Raw genomic sequence first — 15644 nt, 5'->3', positions numbered from 1 at the left:
AAAATACATTTGCTCAGGAAGGAGCCCTAAACAGTGTATTTAAAGCAGCATCATAATCATTACTAAAAAAAACCCCATAGTTCTAAAACATTTCAATTTCATTTAATCTAAAATTGCCATTACCGGTATATATAAATTGGCCAATTAAAAAAAATCCAGACATCTAAAACAGGCAAAGCTTTGAAAGAAGTTGGTTCAAAATACCATCCATATATTTTATGATCTGAAAACTCAAAATTAGGCACAAAGTACATAAATTTCCTCTGGGCAACATGACATACATTCCAATGATCTAATGATGTTGACTGATTATTTCTGACAGATCTCTCTTGACATGATTTCATCAGAGAGGAAGAAAAAAAAACAACTTTCCCAATTACTGAAAGAATGAGTAGCAAAATCAATGCTCAAGGTATCTTTTTTTATCTCTAGCTTGTAATACTTTCCCTGGATTAGGTGACCAGTACAGCAAGAGAGTTTAAGACCACAATAGCAAATAAGTAAATGTGGACCACTCATATTAACAGAGCCAGCCAGATTCTTTCAGGCCACTCCATTTCCATTTTTATCCCTTCCATTCAGTTTTTCACTGTGAATATGCAGGATGTCCTGCCCCTAGTCCCATTAGAACCGTAACAAGAGAATTCAGGAAGAGAAAATGCTGTGGTTTATGCACTGTGGGAGGTATTACTGTCTTCATTTAAACATCTTGTTGCATACCTTCATTAGAGTCCTTTCTTTGTTCTTTGACTCTTTTACTGAAATCAACAAAGCTTAAGCTCCAAAACTAAAACTTATAAAAAATTGGCAATAACAGTCTTTGCTTATACAATAGTTTACTTTCAAAAAATATTTAATATATATATATATTAATATAAAAACATATACTTTTTATAGCTCACTACAGAGAAAAACATTTTCAGCTGATATATTCTTATAATGAAATGTTTATATTTTATTGTCATCATTTTCATTTAAAAAATAAAAAAGCTATAGTTCTGAAAGTGTTTGAGTCCCATTTCCTAAGGCACATCAGAGAACAACAGAGTCATCTAGCTTCCAGTTCATTTCAGACATAAAAAATGTCCTTTGTTCAATCTCCTTAATATATAATATTCCTTGAAGTTCCTTTTACATAGCATTTGGAAGTGCATTCTTAGAGGAAGAATTCCACAAAATATGCAAATGTTTTTGTAGAAATTTTGTACTCCTGGGAGAAAACATTATTTATTTAATACCAGTACTTTGTGCTTTCTACTGAATGATATTTTATTGCTTGCACAGGAAAACAATTTTATGTATACCCAAAATAACCCAGGAAATTTTAATTGCTATGAATATATCTTTTTCTAAAAAAGAAATTTCTCAACTGTCAATTGTCCATATTTTCCTTTAACCACATGATCATTTTGGTCATTGATTTTTTTCTTTTTTCATTTTCAGATTTTTCTTTCAGCATTATGTCTGTAGCCACTACTTTTTCTTCAGGTTCAAGGGTATTATTAAGCAAAACCTGTATCTAAAATAAAGCAGACAAAGAGTAATAAGGGCAAGTGTTAATCTAAGCAGTGTATTTTATGACATAATTTAACATAATGAAAAGTATATCAGATACCGTAATCCTTTTCTTTATAAAGTAGAAGGAACTGCACACAAACAGATAAATAGAAAGTCAAGTTACTGCCATTCTTGTCAACATTCCAAAAGTCCTTCCAGACCTGGTTATATCACCAAGCTTGGGTCCCAGGAAACAAATAACATCCTAAGATAGGTCCACTTTTCATTCTCCCATGCCTCTGGTTTGTATATCTTTTTAATATCCTTTAATTTTTTAATAATGATTGGTTTATATTTTGCAATCATTGTATTTACATAATTGTTTTTATTTGATTATTGTATTCATTGTATTTACATAATTGTTTTTATTTGATTATTATATTGTTTTTCTATGCTCTGGCTGGAAAAACTCAAAGAAGTAGTGCAAGATTGGAAGATATGGAGAGACCTGGCCCATAGAATCACCAAGAGTCAGACACGACTGAATGGATAACATCGTCATCATCACACAAGTGATTATACAAATCAAATATATAACTGGAAATGGCTTAACTCTTGTTCTTAGTAATTTTGGAAGCAAAGGTAGAGGAGACATTTCACTGGGGAAAGTTCTAACAAGCTTGCTTTCCATTTTCTCCTGCCCTAGCAACCCAAGACTGCTTCTAAATGCCACATAAAGTATAAGGGGATGGGATTTCACATATTAAGTTAGAGAAAAATTCAAATAGGGATATCTTATAGAAATAAAAGTTGCCCACAGAAAGTATCTCTTCAAAGTATTAGATGGAAATTCAGACATCCCAGATTTATACACCAGGTATTGGGCTGGTGGTTAAGGCATCAGGCTAGAAATTGAGACCCTTCCTTGGACATAAATAACCGGCTGGATGACCTTGGGACAATCATTCTCTCTCAACCCAAATCACCTCATAGGGTTGTGATTGTGGGGAAAATAGGAGGGGAAAAGAGTATTGTGTACATTTGTCACCTTGAATTATTTATAAAAATAATAAAGGCAGGATGAAAATCCAATATATAAACTATCAATATAGTAGTAGACTGCAAAATGAACATGTGTTAAGTTTCTTATTGCTATTTAAGAATTGGGGGCAAAATCCAGATCTCAGAAAGTAATTGACCCACTTTATTCTGCCCTAGTCAATTCCCATATGAAATATTGGGTCCTTTTCTGGACACTGCAGTCTGAAAAGAACATCAGCAAATTGGAACAAGTTCAGAGGAAGATAATAAGGGGGCTGGAAACAATGAAGAACAATTAACACAACTGCAAGAAACTGGAGCATATAATAATAGTTTTCAGATACAAAGAAAATAACTGACTTGTATGTTAGCCTAAATATCAGGACCACAACCAATGAGTTAAAGCTACAGGAAAGTAATTTCATTTAAGATCACAGATGGAATTTCTTGACTTTAAGAGTCAGCCATTGAAACAGCTTGCCTTACAAAGTGGCAAATTGAAGCATGGTAGCCAGCTAGCCAATAAATGCTTTAGCAAATTCTGCACTGAGCATGGAATTGCATAGTTGGCTTCTAAAATCTCTTCAATCTCTAAGCTGTTATGATTGTGTTTTATTTATAGATCATTAGATTTTTATCCCATTTTTATTTTGCATCAGCAAACATATAGTAATAGTCCTCCTCCTCCTATTTTCCCCACAACAACTCTGTAAAGTCACTTGGTCTGAGAGATAATGTATGATCCAAAGTTACCCAGTTGGCTTTCATGTCTAAGGGAGATCTAGAATTCACTATCTCCTGAAGACCAGCAGCTTAATCACTATACCAAACTGGCTTGTATTTTAGGGTAATATGGCCCCAGCCTATCATTCAAATGCTAAGTATAGCCTTTGGCATAAAAATAATTGAACTGTTCCATTTCAGGGCAAATACTTTTAGTTACCTTATTATGCTATATTTTCTTATTCTACTTACCATTTGCATTTGAATGTCAGTAGTAATAGTGGTCATGAGAGCATTCAGTGTGAACCTGTGACAAAGAGCATTGTTATTTTTTATAAAGGAAAAATTTTGAAAAGATGCTCAGTTTATGCTGTAATATTTTCACCTTTCAGTTTCTACTCAAACTTACTTTGAAAGAATAAAATTGAACTGTTAAAACAGGTTGATTTAGGGCAGTGGTTCTCAATTATTTTCTGTCATGCCCCCCCTAGGAAGAAGAAAACATTTCGCGCCCCCCCGCGTGACTGTCTATCCAATCGGGTCCTTTGCGTGTGTCACGTGCGTCCAATATGACAGTATTTGCTGAGGTCAAACGAGCCCCCCTTTACGGAGCCTCGTGCCCCCCCTGGGGGGCCTGCCCCACTATTTGAGAACCACTGATTTAGGGTTATGTACTTAAGATGGGCAGCTATATAAATTTTCTAAATAAACAAACATCTATATGGAAAGTTCACACTGCATTTGATCCAATTCTTTCTCAGTAAATCTAGCGAGCCTAAGAACACCTAGATTTCAACTCATGGAATGCTAATAGGAGAAGAAAAGAATAACATCTTAGTTTAGAACTGGTTCAGGTTGCATAGAAAAGAGATTAATAAAAATTACTTCCCAGCTTTTTGTGAATTTACAGTCCCAGTATAAATGGATATATCAAAGAATTTTTCTGGATTCATACCAGAGTGTTGCTGCTTACAGCAACAGATTTTCTAAAATAAATAAATAAGGGAGCAGTTTTTTTGTTGCTTAATGTTGATGTCTAATTCTGTTGTTCATGCATAATGGAATAAAATATTTCAGGACAAATATTCTCCCCCAACCCCAAAGACATGGAACTTGACTGTCATTACCTAATGGGCAGATCTGACCAATTTTCTGATACAAATATCCATGCTGTCAAATATCCAATCTCATTCTTGACCACATTCCGAATTGCTTCGGCTGTAATAATTGGTAGATTCGGCTCATCATTGTGGATATAATGCAAGTATCTGCACAGAGGTTTATTCACAATAAATCACATTTGTAAGAAGAACATTCATTTCTAAAATGCTACTAAACATACAATTATAAATGGGATCACTTATAAATAATGGAAAGAATGGGGAGGGGAATATACAAAGTTACCATTGTTATAGGAATTACAGATACTTGATAATGTTATATTTGGAAACTTCAGACAAAGCTTGTATTATGTCTTGAACAACTAAGTGCAGGATTCACCAAAGCTTTGATAAATTCACAAAGTCATTACAAATGTTTTTTCCTTTCAAAACATATCAACCACTACAGTCACCCCCATTATGGAACAGCACTGCAGATAGTTTCTTCTAAAAACACAAACAACTGAGGAAATAGACAAGGATCCTGATTTCAGAACTTTTAAAATTATAGTCTAGTGTTTCTCAACTTTGGCAATTTTAAGATGGACTTTGATTGCCAGAATCCTCCAGTCAGCATCCCTAAAGCTCCCATGGTTGAAAATTACTACTATAGTCAGATTTCTATTTTCAGTCAAATAATAAGATTCAGTTTTCTGTAAGAAAGACAATCAAAGAAATGCACAGAAGAATGCAGATAAGACCAATTGTGAGATTTGTTACATGAATTTGTTCATGTTTGTTACTTTTGTTACATTTATCTTAGAGACATGATTTTTAAAAAACATTTTGGTTTTGCCAATTTAATCATCTGAAAATAAATTTTTGAAGAGCAAGAAAAGTGCAAAAGTGAGAATTTCCAGGTGTATATAAAGTAACTTTATTCAGAAAAGTGATCTTACTATCAAAGAAATGAACAAAGGAATTTGAAAAATGGAATTCCAACCTTAGCATGCAGAAACATTCATGTTTGCAACTATTTTTTTTTAAAAAAAGAATAAATAATTATACAATCATGTCCATATCTAGCAAGAAGTGAATGAACTATGTAATGTTGCTATTGCTTCTGGCTTGTGAAATCATGATTTATTTTTTCTGTCAGTGGAAACATTAATTAAATCACCTCTGAAGTAACCACGGCATGCGAGTGCAGCTCAGGGCAAAGAATATATTGGATTTGTATGCATCTTCAGTCTCATTCTTTTTAAAAATTTTCCATAAAAATTCCCATTCTTCCTCATTCCCCATCCAAATGCCATAGCAACAAATAGTTGAGCTAAAACAAACAGGAACCCTGCAATTATAAATGGAACAACCTGTTAATATAAAGAGATGAAACTAGTTATTGTGATTAATATAATCCTAAATAGAGAGCATTCTATGTTTTCACAGATACATATTTTCAGTTATTCCAATAGTAGTCATCTAGCATACCCAATTAGTAATCATCTAGCATACCCAACTGCACAAAATAAATTTACTTTCATATGCATTATAAGTTACATTTTCTATCCCTGTGTGGTGAAAATGACAGAATCCCTAAAGCATGCAATGTTGTTTTACAGCTTCTATCCATATGGTTTATTAGGATTTTATTTAGGATTTATTACTTCTGCTCTGTCCCAATGCTTTGTTTTTGTTTTTCTTCTCTGTACGTTTGGTGCTTGTTTTTACAATCACTGTCTAGTATTTACACAGCTTTAGACATGTTTTGTGGGAAAAGAGCAGATTTTATATTAAGGATGAGATGATAAATTCTATTTACTCATGTTTGGAATTGTTCATCCACTCGTTGAAGAATTCAGAAGCTAGGTTTAAACAGTCGCGAAGCCCAAACCAGCACGCTGTTCTAAGAATTTCCTCTATATCATGTCTCCAAAAAAAAAAAGAGAGAGAAAAAGAAAGAGAAATCTATTAAATACAATGCATTACATCAAAGAATCAATACTATTTAATGCATACTTTTTAGCACCTGGGCTTGTTTGCAAGGTCATATTTGTAGTGCGTCTTCTCTGGTCTTGACTGAATAAATAATTGGGAAAATTGATGAGTTAATATCTCTGCCTTTCATCATGAAGGTGGACTTTATTGATTTTTCCTCCTTTGTTAAATTTTTTATTTATTTTTTTGTTATGAGAAAAATACAGACATTGTCAAAGAAAAGGAAAAATACAAAGTGCTTTTTAAAAAAGTTAAAATAGTATTTTATCATAATTATCTTTGTGTTTTGTTTTTCTTTTTTTGTCATTTTAAAAGCAACACAAAATAAATAAAACATTATTTTTTTGGTATGATCAGTTCTGTTTTGTTTTGTAGTATGTTTTTATTCCTTACTTTATTGTAAGCCACTCAGACTCACTTTGGACTCAGGTACATGTAAATTGAATTAAATAAATATTATGATATACACTATTTATTTACACGATTAATCATCCATTTATACAAACAAGAATCAGAAACACAATAAAAGAGCTCTTAATAAGGAAAGAGACTAAAAGGATTCAATCACTGCAACATAGTAAGTAACACACTATTACACACAGTTCAACTCACACACATATATATACACAGCTGTAAGATATAAACAGTGGGTGGTCCTGGGACTAAATGCTCTTTGTTCTGCCTGAACCTCTCTCCAACCCTTACTGACAAGTATAATTTCCTGCCATTTTGACACAAGGAAAAGATACATTTGGTTAAAAGAACAAAGATATCTCTAATCCTGCAAAATTAAAAAGAAAAAAAAACACCCAAAATCTGGAAGGGGGATCTGTAAATTACTGATTTTGCCTATGTGTACAATTCTGATTTTTTTTAAAAAAAAAAAAAAGTGTCAGCCTCTGCACATCAAAAAATCTATTAACCCCATTACACTTGGATAGACAGCTTTTGTTGAAAATGTTATATGGACAATGCTTCTTTAAAATGCATGTTTTTACAATGTTCTACACTTACTAAATTTGAGGAGAAAGTAGTGGATTATATAAATATGACTGACAAAAGTTAAAATTTGCAGAAGACAATATTTTCTTGAATTTCATACATATTATGTGGAATTTTACAACTGGATAATGTAAGTGGATTCTTTATGCCTTACTATGGCCAAAAGATTGATATTGCAGCATTGGAATGTAAAAATATGGCCCCATTTATTCAGTGGGTTGAAGACCTGATTACACTTGTTATCTCTGAGTGGATTGCCCATAGATGTAGACCTTGTATGGAGAACTTTATTTGTATAATGAAATCTGGAACTCATTTATACAAACACAATAGTTTAAACACAAAAGATAGTTTATACTAATGTATTAGAAATAAATATACATGTACTTCAATAATGCCTACATTAAATAAGAATATATAGAATTGTAACTGTTATAATGATATATGAGGGCAATTCAGAAATAAACCTCCCTTTGGTTATCAATGACAGGCACTCCCAGATACAGAACTTTTATTATACACATAAGAAAATTACAACATTACATTGCTTTTCAACATAATCGCCATTCAAATTGAGGCACGTCATAACGTCTTACAAGGTTTAAAATTCCTTAGTAGTAGTTGCTCAATATCAAATCAGGGCTATTGGGGGGAGGTGATCAAAAACATCCCAATGTAACTGCTTCAAAAGTTCTTGGGTGCATTTAGCTGTGTGTGGGCAAGCATTATCGTGAACAACACCACTACAACAATGTAATGTTGTAGTTTTTTAATGTGTATAATAAAAGTTCTGTATCTATGAGTGTCTGTCATTGATAATCAAATGGAAGTTTATTTCCAAATTGCCCTCGTATTATACTTCGGGGGGGGGGGTCTTTCATTTTTTTAAAGGAGCTTTTTATGCACTGGTTCTTTTTTGAGAATATATGTATCTGCATTATTTTTATGTTTTATTCCTTTTCTTTTTCTGTTATTATTTTAAAAGCACTAAAATATAAGTAAATAAAAGAAATGTTAATCCCTGATTTAAGCATGAACTAAAAACATGTTTGAAGACAATTTGATGACAACACTATGTGGCTATTTTCTAAAAAATAAGAGAGCGGTGTGTAGGTATTATACAGGAAATATTTAGTATGAAGTATATAAATTATATTTATTTGAACATATTAATTGGAAAGGAATTTCTCCAATATCAGTTAAACTCATTATTACTTTGTATTTAACAATTTCTTCGATATTTTAATCATATTTAAGACTTACTTGGTGAATACCTTCATATCCAATGCTTTAGGACTCTCACGAAGAAGATTTGCGTAGTGATGATATATTGGTGTTATTCGTGGTAGTAAGTATTGCTTTAAAGAAAAAAAAGACATCGTTGTTTTATAATTGGGAAAAGACACTGATTCTTGACCAGTGACAAATCAAATCCTCAAAATATGGAAAGAATACATTTTTTTTGAGAAATTATGATCAGTCCTATTAAACTTATTCCTAACTATAGGTTTGATATTTCTTATTATAAAGATACTTTCCTATTCTAATTCTCTCAAAGAAAAATAATTTCCATATTCTCCAAATGTGCCTCCATTTCCTGTACTTGAATTCAGGAGAATCAGTGCTTTTTTATATATATATATAAAAAAAGGTACCAGAACTATCACATGTCAGACAACCCGCCTTGCCTACCCTACAAGGTTCCATCAAAAAAGGTGCCGGAACTCCATTCTGGGCGTTCTATGACAAAAAAAGCCCTGAGGAGAATATATATGTGTTGGGGGAATGGCCTAGTGGTGAAGATGCTCGTCTCCCACTCAGAAGGTTGGGAGTTCAATCCTAGGTAGCAGTAGATGTTTCTCTCTTAGGGCACAAAGAAAAAAATATTTGCTGCAATCTCCACATAGACATCAGGAAGGGTATCCAGCCAATAAATGCTCAGCTTCACACAGTCACCCTGACTCTACCATGAATTAAAGGACTACAGGGTCATTTTAAAAAAAAGATGTACACACGGAGAGCTTCTGATTGTATAATTTTTATCAGAATCTGATTGTTAGCTTGTAACATTTTGCAAAATGCCCCAGAACAGAACAGATCAAAACTTAGTTTCTTTCCTTCCTTAGTGTGTTGAGAATATTTAGGCTGAATATAATCAATTTCAGCATCCACTTCAGTTACCTTTAAAACTGGGTATAATTCAGGATCTCTCAGAAGAAAATCACTGTTGAAAATGCCCAGTACATGCAATGCCATCATCCACACTGTTGAATCATCTTCTTTTTCAAGGTATTTTGTTAAATACAATGGAGTCTCATATCCAGTGTGATTGGACCTATATAAAATAAGTCATATTTAATGTGTGGTTCTCAAATACTTGTCAATAAATCTCAATAATATTCTTTTATATGAATAGCATATTAAAATCCTACAGACAATCCTATTATACATATTAATCATGAACAAGTATTACATGGAGTTGTAAAGTTTGTAAAACAGAATCCATACACATATACACAAGAACATATGAATAAGAGCAGTGACATGAAAGAAACAAAAACCAAAGCTGTTTGGTAGGAGTAATATATATAGTTCACTTTGGAAGGTATCAATATTTGTACTCCTTTCTGAAATAATAAAATAAAATAATTAGCAGAGATTGCCAGTCCTAACATAGCTTAGAAGAGTTTTTAAATCCTGAAAAAGTGCATTTATAAATAAATGGTTAGAGCTTCAACAATATTATGATCAACCAAAGAAATGACATTTGAGAAAAAAGGCCTTAAAATACACAAACACATACAAAGCTAACTTTTCATGCTATGTTAACTGAAAGAAGTTGAAATGAATATTCCTTTTAGACAATATGGTTTCATTGACTTTAAAAGCATCAAAACCTCTACCTGAGAATTGTCTTTTAAAAAGAGAGGAGTTGTAAAACTAAGAGGTCTGACAAATTTTGGACTCAATCTTGTCCCATTCTACATATTTTTTTTCCCAATGCTTACTACATTAGAAAACTTTTGGGATGAATCAGATTACTGAACTGCAAAAATTAAGGTATATAAAAATATTATGATGAAGACCTGGGGTAAAGCAGCAGCATTGGGAACAAGAAAAACAAAAGCACAAATGAAAACTATAGAGATTGCAGAAATAAAACCATTGCTTGTAGTTTATAACCTTACTATTGACACAATATTCCTTTGTAAATAAAATCATGTAAGAAATTCTGCAAAGCACCTTCCCAGTTTACTTGACTACTCTCAACATCAGGATGCTACACAGACTACCATTTCATATATGCATTGCATCTGAAATGGTTTAAATTGGTTTCAAAACATAGTGACCCTAAAGGTCTTTACAGAGGAAAAATGTATTAGGCACTTTCCCTGTTCAGAATTTAGAGATGTCCAGGTATCATTATTTATCACAGCCTTTCCCAAGTTGGGACATTCAGCATAAAAGCAATTAAAGAGGAAAAGATAGAAAAAGAATGCAAGATATTTTATTAGTCCAGGACTTGTCCATCTGGAAATACCTCTTAATTTTGTCTTTAATTTGCTTCTGAATCAGTAGCCAGATAGAAGAAAATACTGGCAGAATTCAAGATATACTCACAGTTCAAAAGCTTATGAATGGCGAGGACTTGAGCTGGATCAGGAAGCAGGCCGAGGCCAGAGAAGGCAGGTGGTCTGGGGTCAGAGCTGGAGCAGAAAAAGGGCAGGAGCAAGAAACAGGATAGAGGCAGGATAGAAAGTACATATTTGGAATGCAGATTTAAAAATGCCAGTAAGAATGATTGGCAGAAGAGGCACGTGCATGGCCAAGGCTGCAGTCTTAAATACTTTTAGTAGGAAATCCTAAATGAAATTTACATCTGAGTATACATTCTTGGGACTGCATTACACAGCATCACACAGGCTGAAGAGTAAAGGGACTGAATTATGAGGGATCTATTCCTACAATAAACAACTTGGAATATATTGTAAACATGTATATTGGATGTGATCAGACAAAAGACCGTTCAATGTAAGGGTGAAGAAAACTGGGCAACGCATTGCTCTTTGTCACTCATTCTGCTGCTCAAGGAACTGTAGCAGTTCTGTCCTTTTCCCCAGTGCTTATGACCTATTTTCAATCACAGGCTCCTGCTACCTATTTATAGTGAAAAAACTTTACTGTGTAGCAGAAGGGATAATAGTAAACCTCCCTTGTTCCCAACAACCTTGTTCAAGATGTCTTTTTCCTTTCTCCTATGCATTCATAATATTTATGCAAGAATATATTTGTGAATAAGTGGTGTCTAGTAGCCCTATACATCATCTCACACGTGTGTTGCTTTCAAATATTTCTGTAGAACCAATGTTAGTGCCCAGCCTCCAAAGAATGTCTACCTTTCCAGTGCACAGATGCAATCACCTAAATAAAGTGAGGAGGAAGAAATTGCAGATAGCTAGTAGAAGTCAGTTCACATTACCATGCACCCCTTCTGTTTGTGGATTCACACTTGTTCAGGAACTAAGTTAAGGGAAAGGGAATGCATTAAGACAGGGGTCCTCAGCCCCTGGTCAGTGGACCAGCACAGGGCCTCGGCATGTCAAAAACTGGGCCACACATGTTTTATAGATGGCACCTTGATCCACAAAAAATGTCTCGTATGTATCCTGACTTGCAGCCTAAATGTTGGAGATGTGGGTGTTTGGATGCTACTTATTACCACATTTGGTGGTCATGTAAAAATATAAAAGCTTTTTGGATTAAGATATGGTGGAATATTCAAATAATTTTTAGAAGAAGGATAAAATTTACTCCACAATTGTTTTTGTTAGGTATTGTTTCTAATTGTGATAGTAAAGAGACTATATTAATGTTAAATTTAATTACAGCGGCCAGGTTGTTAGTAGGGCAATGTTGGAAGAAGGAATCTTTGCCTACATTGCAAGAATGGTTTCTTAAAGTTTCTTATTTGGCGGAAATGGCAAAGATTTCGGCTTTCTTGAAAGATCAATCGCAAGAGAAGTACCTCCTGGTATGGAAAAAATGGATAGATTTCATACAACATAAGTTGGATATAAAAAAATATTATTTAGTTTTTGAATAATTCATATTTAAAGTTTAAGATATTTTATAGATATTTTTTTAATTTTTTATTTTCCTTTTTTATTTTATCTTTTCTTTTTCTGTTTCTTTTCTTTCTTCTTGTTTTCTTTATATATTGTTGTTAACTATTTTATAATTTGTTTAATCAATGTATTTAGATTTGCTTATGGTTTATATGTGTTTTAAGATTTTTTTTAAATTTTAATTAAGCCTGTATTCAGCTCCGGGAAGGTCGGGGGAGGGTAGAGGAGGGTTGGGAGGGTTCGGGGAAGGGAATTTTTTTTTGTAAAACTTAAAAAATTTTCAATAAAAAAAAAACTGGGCCACACAAAGAAGCCGCATCAACAGGATACAGGCAGCGTGTGAAACCACGTCCCCTCCAGTCCGTGGAAAACCCCTTCTCCATGGAACAAGTCCCCAAAGGTTGGGAGTGCTGCTGCATTAAGAAATCCTTTCATTGTGTGGAGTTGTCTAGTCACCAAGGCTAGGAAAGGTATTTCAAAGTGTTATAGACCTTGCAATATGTATTAGTTTAAAATCCATGCCTTATTTCTTTCCTCAACTCTTGTTGATTAATCCAGTAGATCAAAGGATCCAGCAAATGTGGTACATTGAGCTACTTGCACTTGAAACTCAAAGATGGTGCAAGAAGAAAGTGTAGAGAAAAATGTATCAGTTGTTTTTAAAAAAGGGATCAGATGCAGAATGAATGCAGAACTCAATTATAAGTGTAGAGAAATCTACTACAGTGCATAGCTTACCAAATCAAATGAAAGGCATCTCCCATTAACTGTAATCTGCTGACAGAAGGAATAGCCTGCAAAGATACCCATGTGCTATAGTTTATTTAAAACAGTTATCTTCATATTTATAGTAGTTCAAAGTATCTGCAATACTTCTTCAAACTCCTAAAACATTTATTATATTGATCTGCTATTCAAGATGACTTTTAAAAAATATACGACAAGTTCTAATTTGAAATTGTAATATTGCTAGTCCTTCATAAATATCTCCTAAACCTTATCAATTGGTGGAATTTCTAAATTACATTCATGCACAAAGAATATAGGCTATCCATTTCCTCATTCCTCTAAGATAAACATGCCAGACTGCTGAGACCTTAATACGCCTGGTGCTGGAACAATATGATTAAAATGGGTGTTAAACCCATCAAGATATTTCTGTGCTTTTTTCTGATTTCTGTTTCCTTCCCACTATAGACATGTAGGAAACCAAATCCATGATTATATTAAACAATATGCTACCTTCATTCATGTCCTCAATCCATAAATTATATTTAGTGATCTCTATCAGGACTACATTCTTCTGAATTTCCCTTTTACTTAAGACATTTTGGAAGAGAATGTATTCTTTATTGCATTTTAGAATATGGATTAAATACATACCAAAAGTTGACATTTTTGTGTAGGAATGGAGACTAAGAGTAAAACCTTGCAAATGCTTGTGCTCTTTGACTCCTAAAATTCCTAGACATTTCAAGAATTATCCCTAGCCTCATCCACTTTAGGAATATGATTCTCTCTATGACCAGAATTAGCCAAATAACAGAATACCAGAATTGGAAAAAACCTTGGAGGTCTTCTAGTCCAAAACCTTGCTGAAACAGGAGACCCTGTACCATTTCAGACAAGTGGTTGTCCAATCTCTTCTTAAAAACCTCCAGTGATGGAGCACCATGAAGGAAAATCATGATTCAAACTACCTTGAGAAAATGCTGCACTGTAGACTAACATAATTATTCTTATAATAATCATCTACATAATCATGATAAAAGCTATCATACCTTTGGATCATCTTCAAGCACTTTGGCCAATCTTCTCCAATACTTTTGATCATAGTTGATTCTATAGTAAGCACTCATGTTCACATTTAAAACAATCCAATCGTGTTCTGAATCTGATATTTTCATTTCAGGAAATATTTCTGTAAACACATGAAAGGAAGAAAACTTAGCACAATTTTTTTTAACAGTGCCCTTCTGAAAACTTACGTATGCTCATGATGACATGTTGCATAATTTCTAATGTAAAAAAAGAAGCAAATATACCAAATGCAGCTTATCACATTGCCTACACATGTGCTGCATAGTTCTCAAAACCATAACAGTGATAAAAGTCATTGATACAACCTTTTTCATAATCATATCACACTGAAATATTTGGATCTGTTTAGAGTACTGAAATTCTTTCCCATTTTTTGAAAGATGTAAAAGTATAATAAATTGATTTGCTGATTGCAGCATTCATTTTCAGTTTTTCACTTTTCCTAGCCTAAGATGGTAGAATTGGCTTTTGGTAAGAAAAGGACAGAACTGCTACAATTCTTTGGTGTGTACCAACACCATAGGACAGAGATTAACTATATCTATCCTAAATTAAGCTTTACTCTCTTAAAGTGCCTTCCTAATCACCAATTTAATTCTCTTCTCATCTGCTTTCCAGTTTCTTTTCTATCAGGAGCCTCAAATGATTTTTAATCAAACTCTTTGCCATTCTGTTAATTATTTTTAATTATTCCTGCTACCCACCCACCTCCAAATTTTCTGTTAAGGAACCTATATGGGAAGCGGAGGAAATTACTATAACTCATCATTAGATACTTTGGCTGTAATCTGTTTCTTTCAAATGTTCAGACTCATATATTGCTGACAGTAAAGACTTTCTTAAATTCAGGAAAACATACTTACTACTACGTTTATCAAGCCATACTAAAGGTTGTAATGTTCCATTTCTTATCCAAGAAATAGGAATAATCCATGTGCTACTTAATAAAAAATAACAATTGATAATTAATCCATAAGTAATCCGAAGTAAAATACCATTCAAATGCTATTACATAAATTCACAAAAAAGTTCTTAGAAAAAACTCTCTTTTTTTGGAAAATGTTACAGTTCAAATGTGCAATACAAAGTCTGTTTATACCTAAAAAATTACTCACACTCCACTGTTGTGAATTGGAACTTTTGTGTGTACTTGAATTCCATAGATGTCATCTACATTTAAGCCTAATATAATATGCATGTGACTGTCTTACCTCTAATATGGTAATATCTGTAAGTATATAAGAAACATTACTTTCTATACCTGACAACTAGAATGCATAATGATGCTCATGGATTTCCTTTTTCAAAGGTTTGTCCTTTATAAGTCATATTCCTT

General features: G+C 33.2%; 1 protein-coding gene across 2 annotated transcripts in view; it reads right to left on the bottom strand.

The window, feature by feature from the left end:
- Nucleotides 1–835: 835 nt before the first annotated feature.
- The window catches only part of LVRN (laeverin), a 38966-nt gene continuing 24157 nt past the window's right edge, over nt 836–15644 (bottom strand). Inside the window, exons 11-20 of one of the 2 annotated variants that reach the window (XM_039321724.1) lie at nt 15172–15248; nt 14269–14408; nt 13226–13281; nt 9543–9696; nt 8625–8719; nt 6184–6291; nt 5542–5712; nt 4389–4529; nt 3514–3568; nt 836–1519 (exon numbers count right to left, since the gene is read on the bottom strand). In XM_039321724.1, the coding sequence (XP_039177658.1) occupies nt 1373–1519; nt 3514–3568; nt 4389–4529; nt 5542–5712; nt 6184–6291; nt 8625–8719; nt 9543–9696; nt 13226–13281; nt 14269–14408; nt 15172–15248 (1144 nt within the window). In that variant the 3' untranslated portion in view covers nt 836–1372. The remainder of the gene's footprint in view (nt 1520–3513; nt 3569–4388; nt 4530–5541; nt 5713–6183; nt 6292–8624; nt 8720–9542; nt 9697–13225; nt 13282–14268; nt 14409–15171; nt 15249–15644) is intronic. The other variant, XM_039321725.1, reaches the window with a different exon arrangement.

This window comes from Crotalus tigris, unplaced genomic scaffold (assembly GCF_016545835.1).
Source record: "Crotalus tigris isolate CLP2741 ecotype Arizona unplaced genomic scaffold, ASM1654583v1 scf7180000023822.163328, whole genome shotgun sequence".
Lineage (NCBI taxonomy): Eukaryota > Metazoa > Chordata > Lepidosauria > Squamata > Viperidae > Crotalus > Crotalus tigris.
Note: the sequence above shows the minus strand (reverse complement) of the source record. Positions and strands in the feature narration are given on the sequence as shown.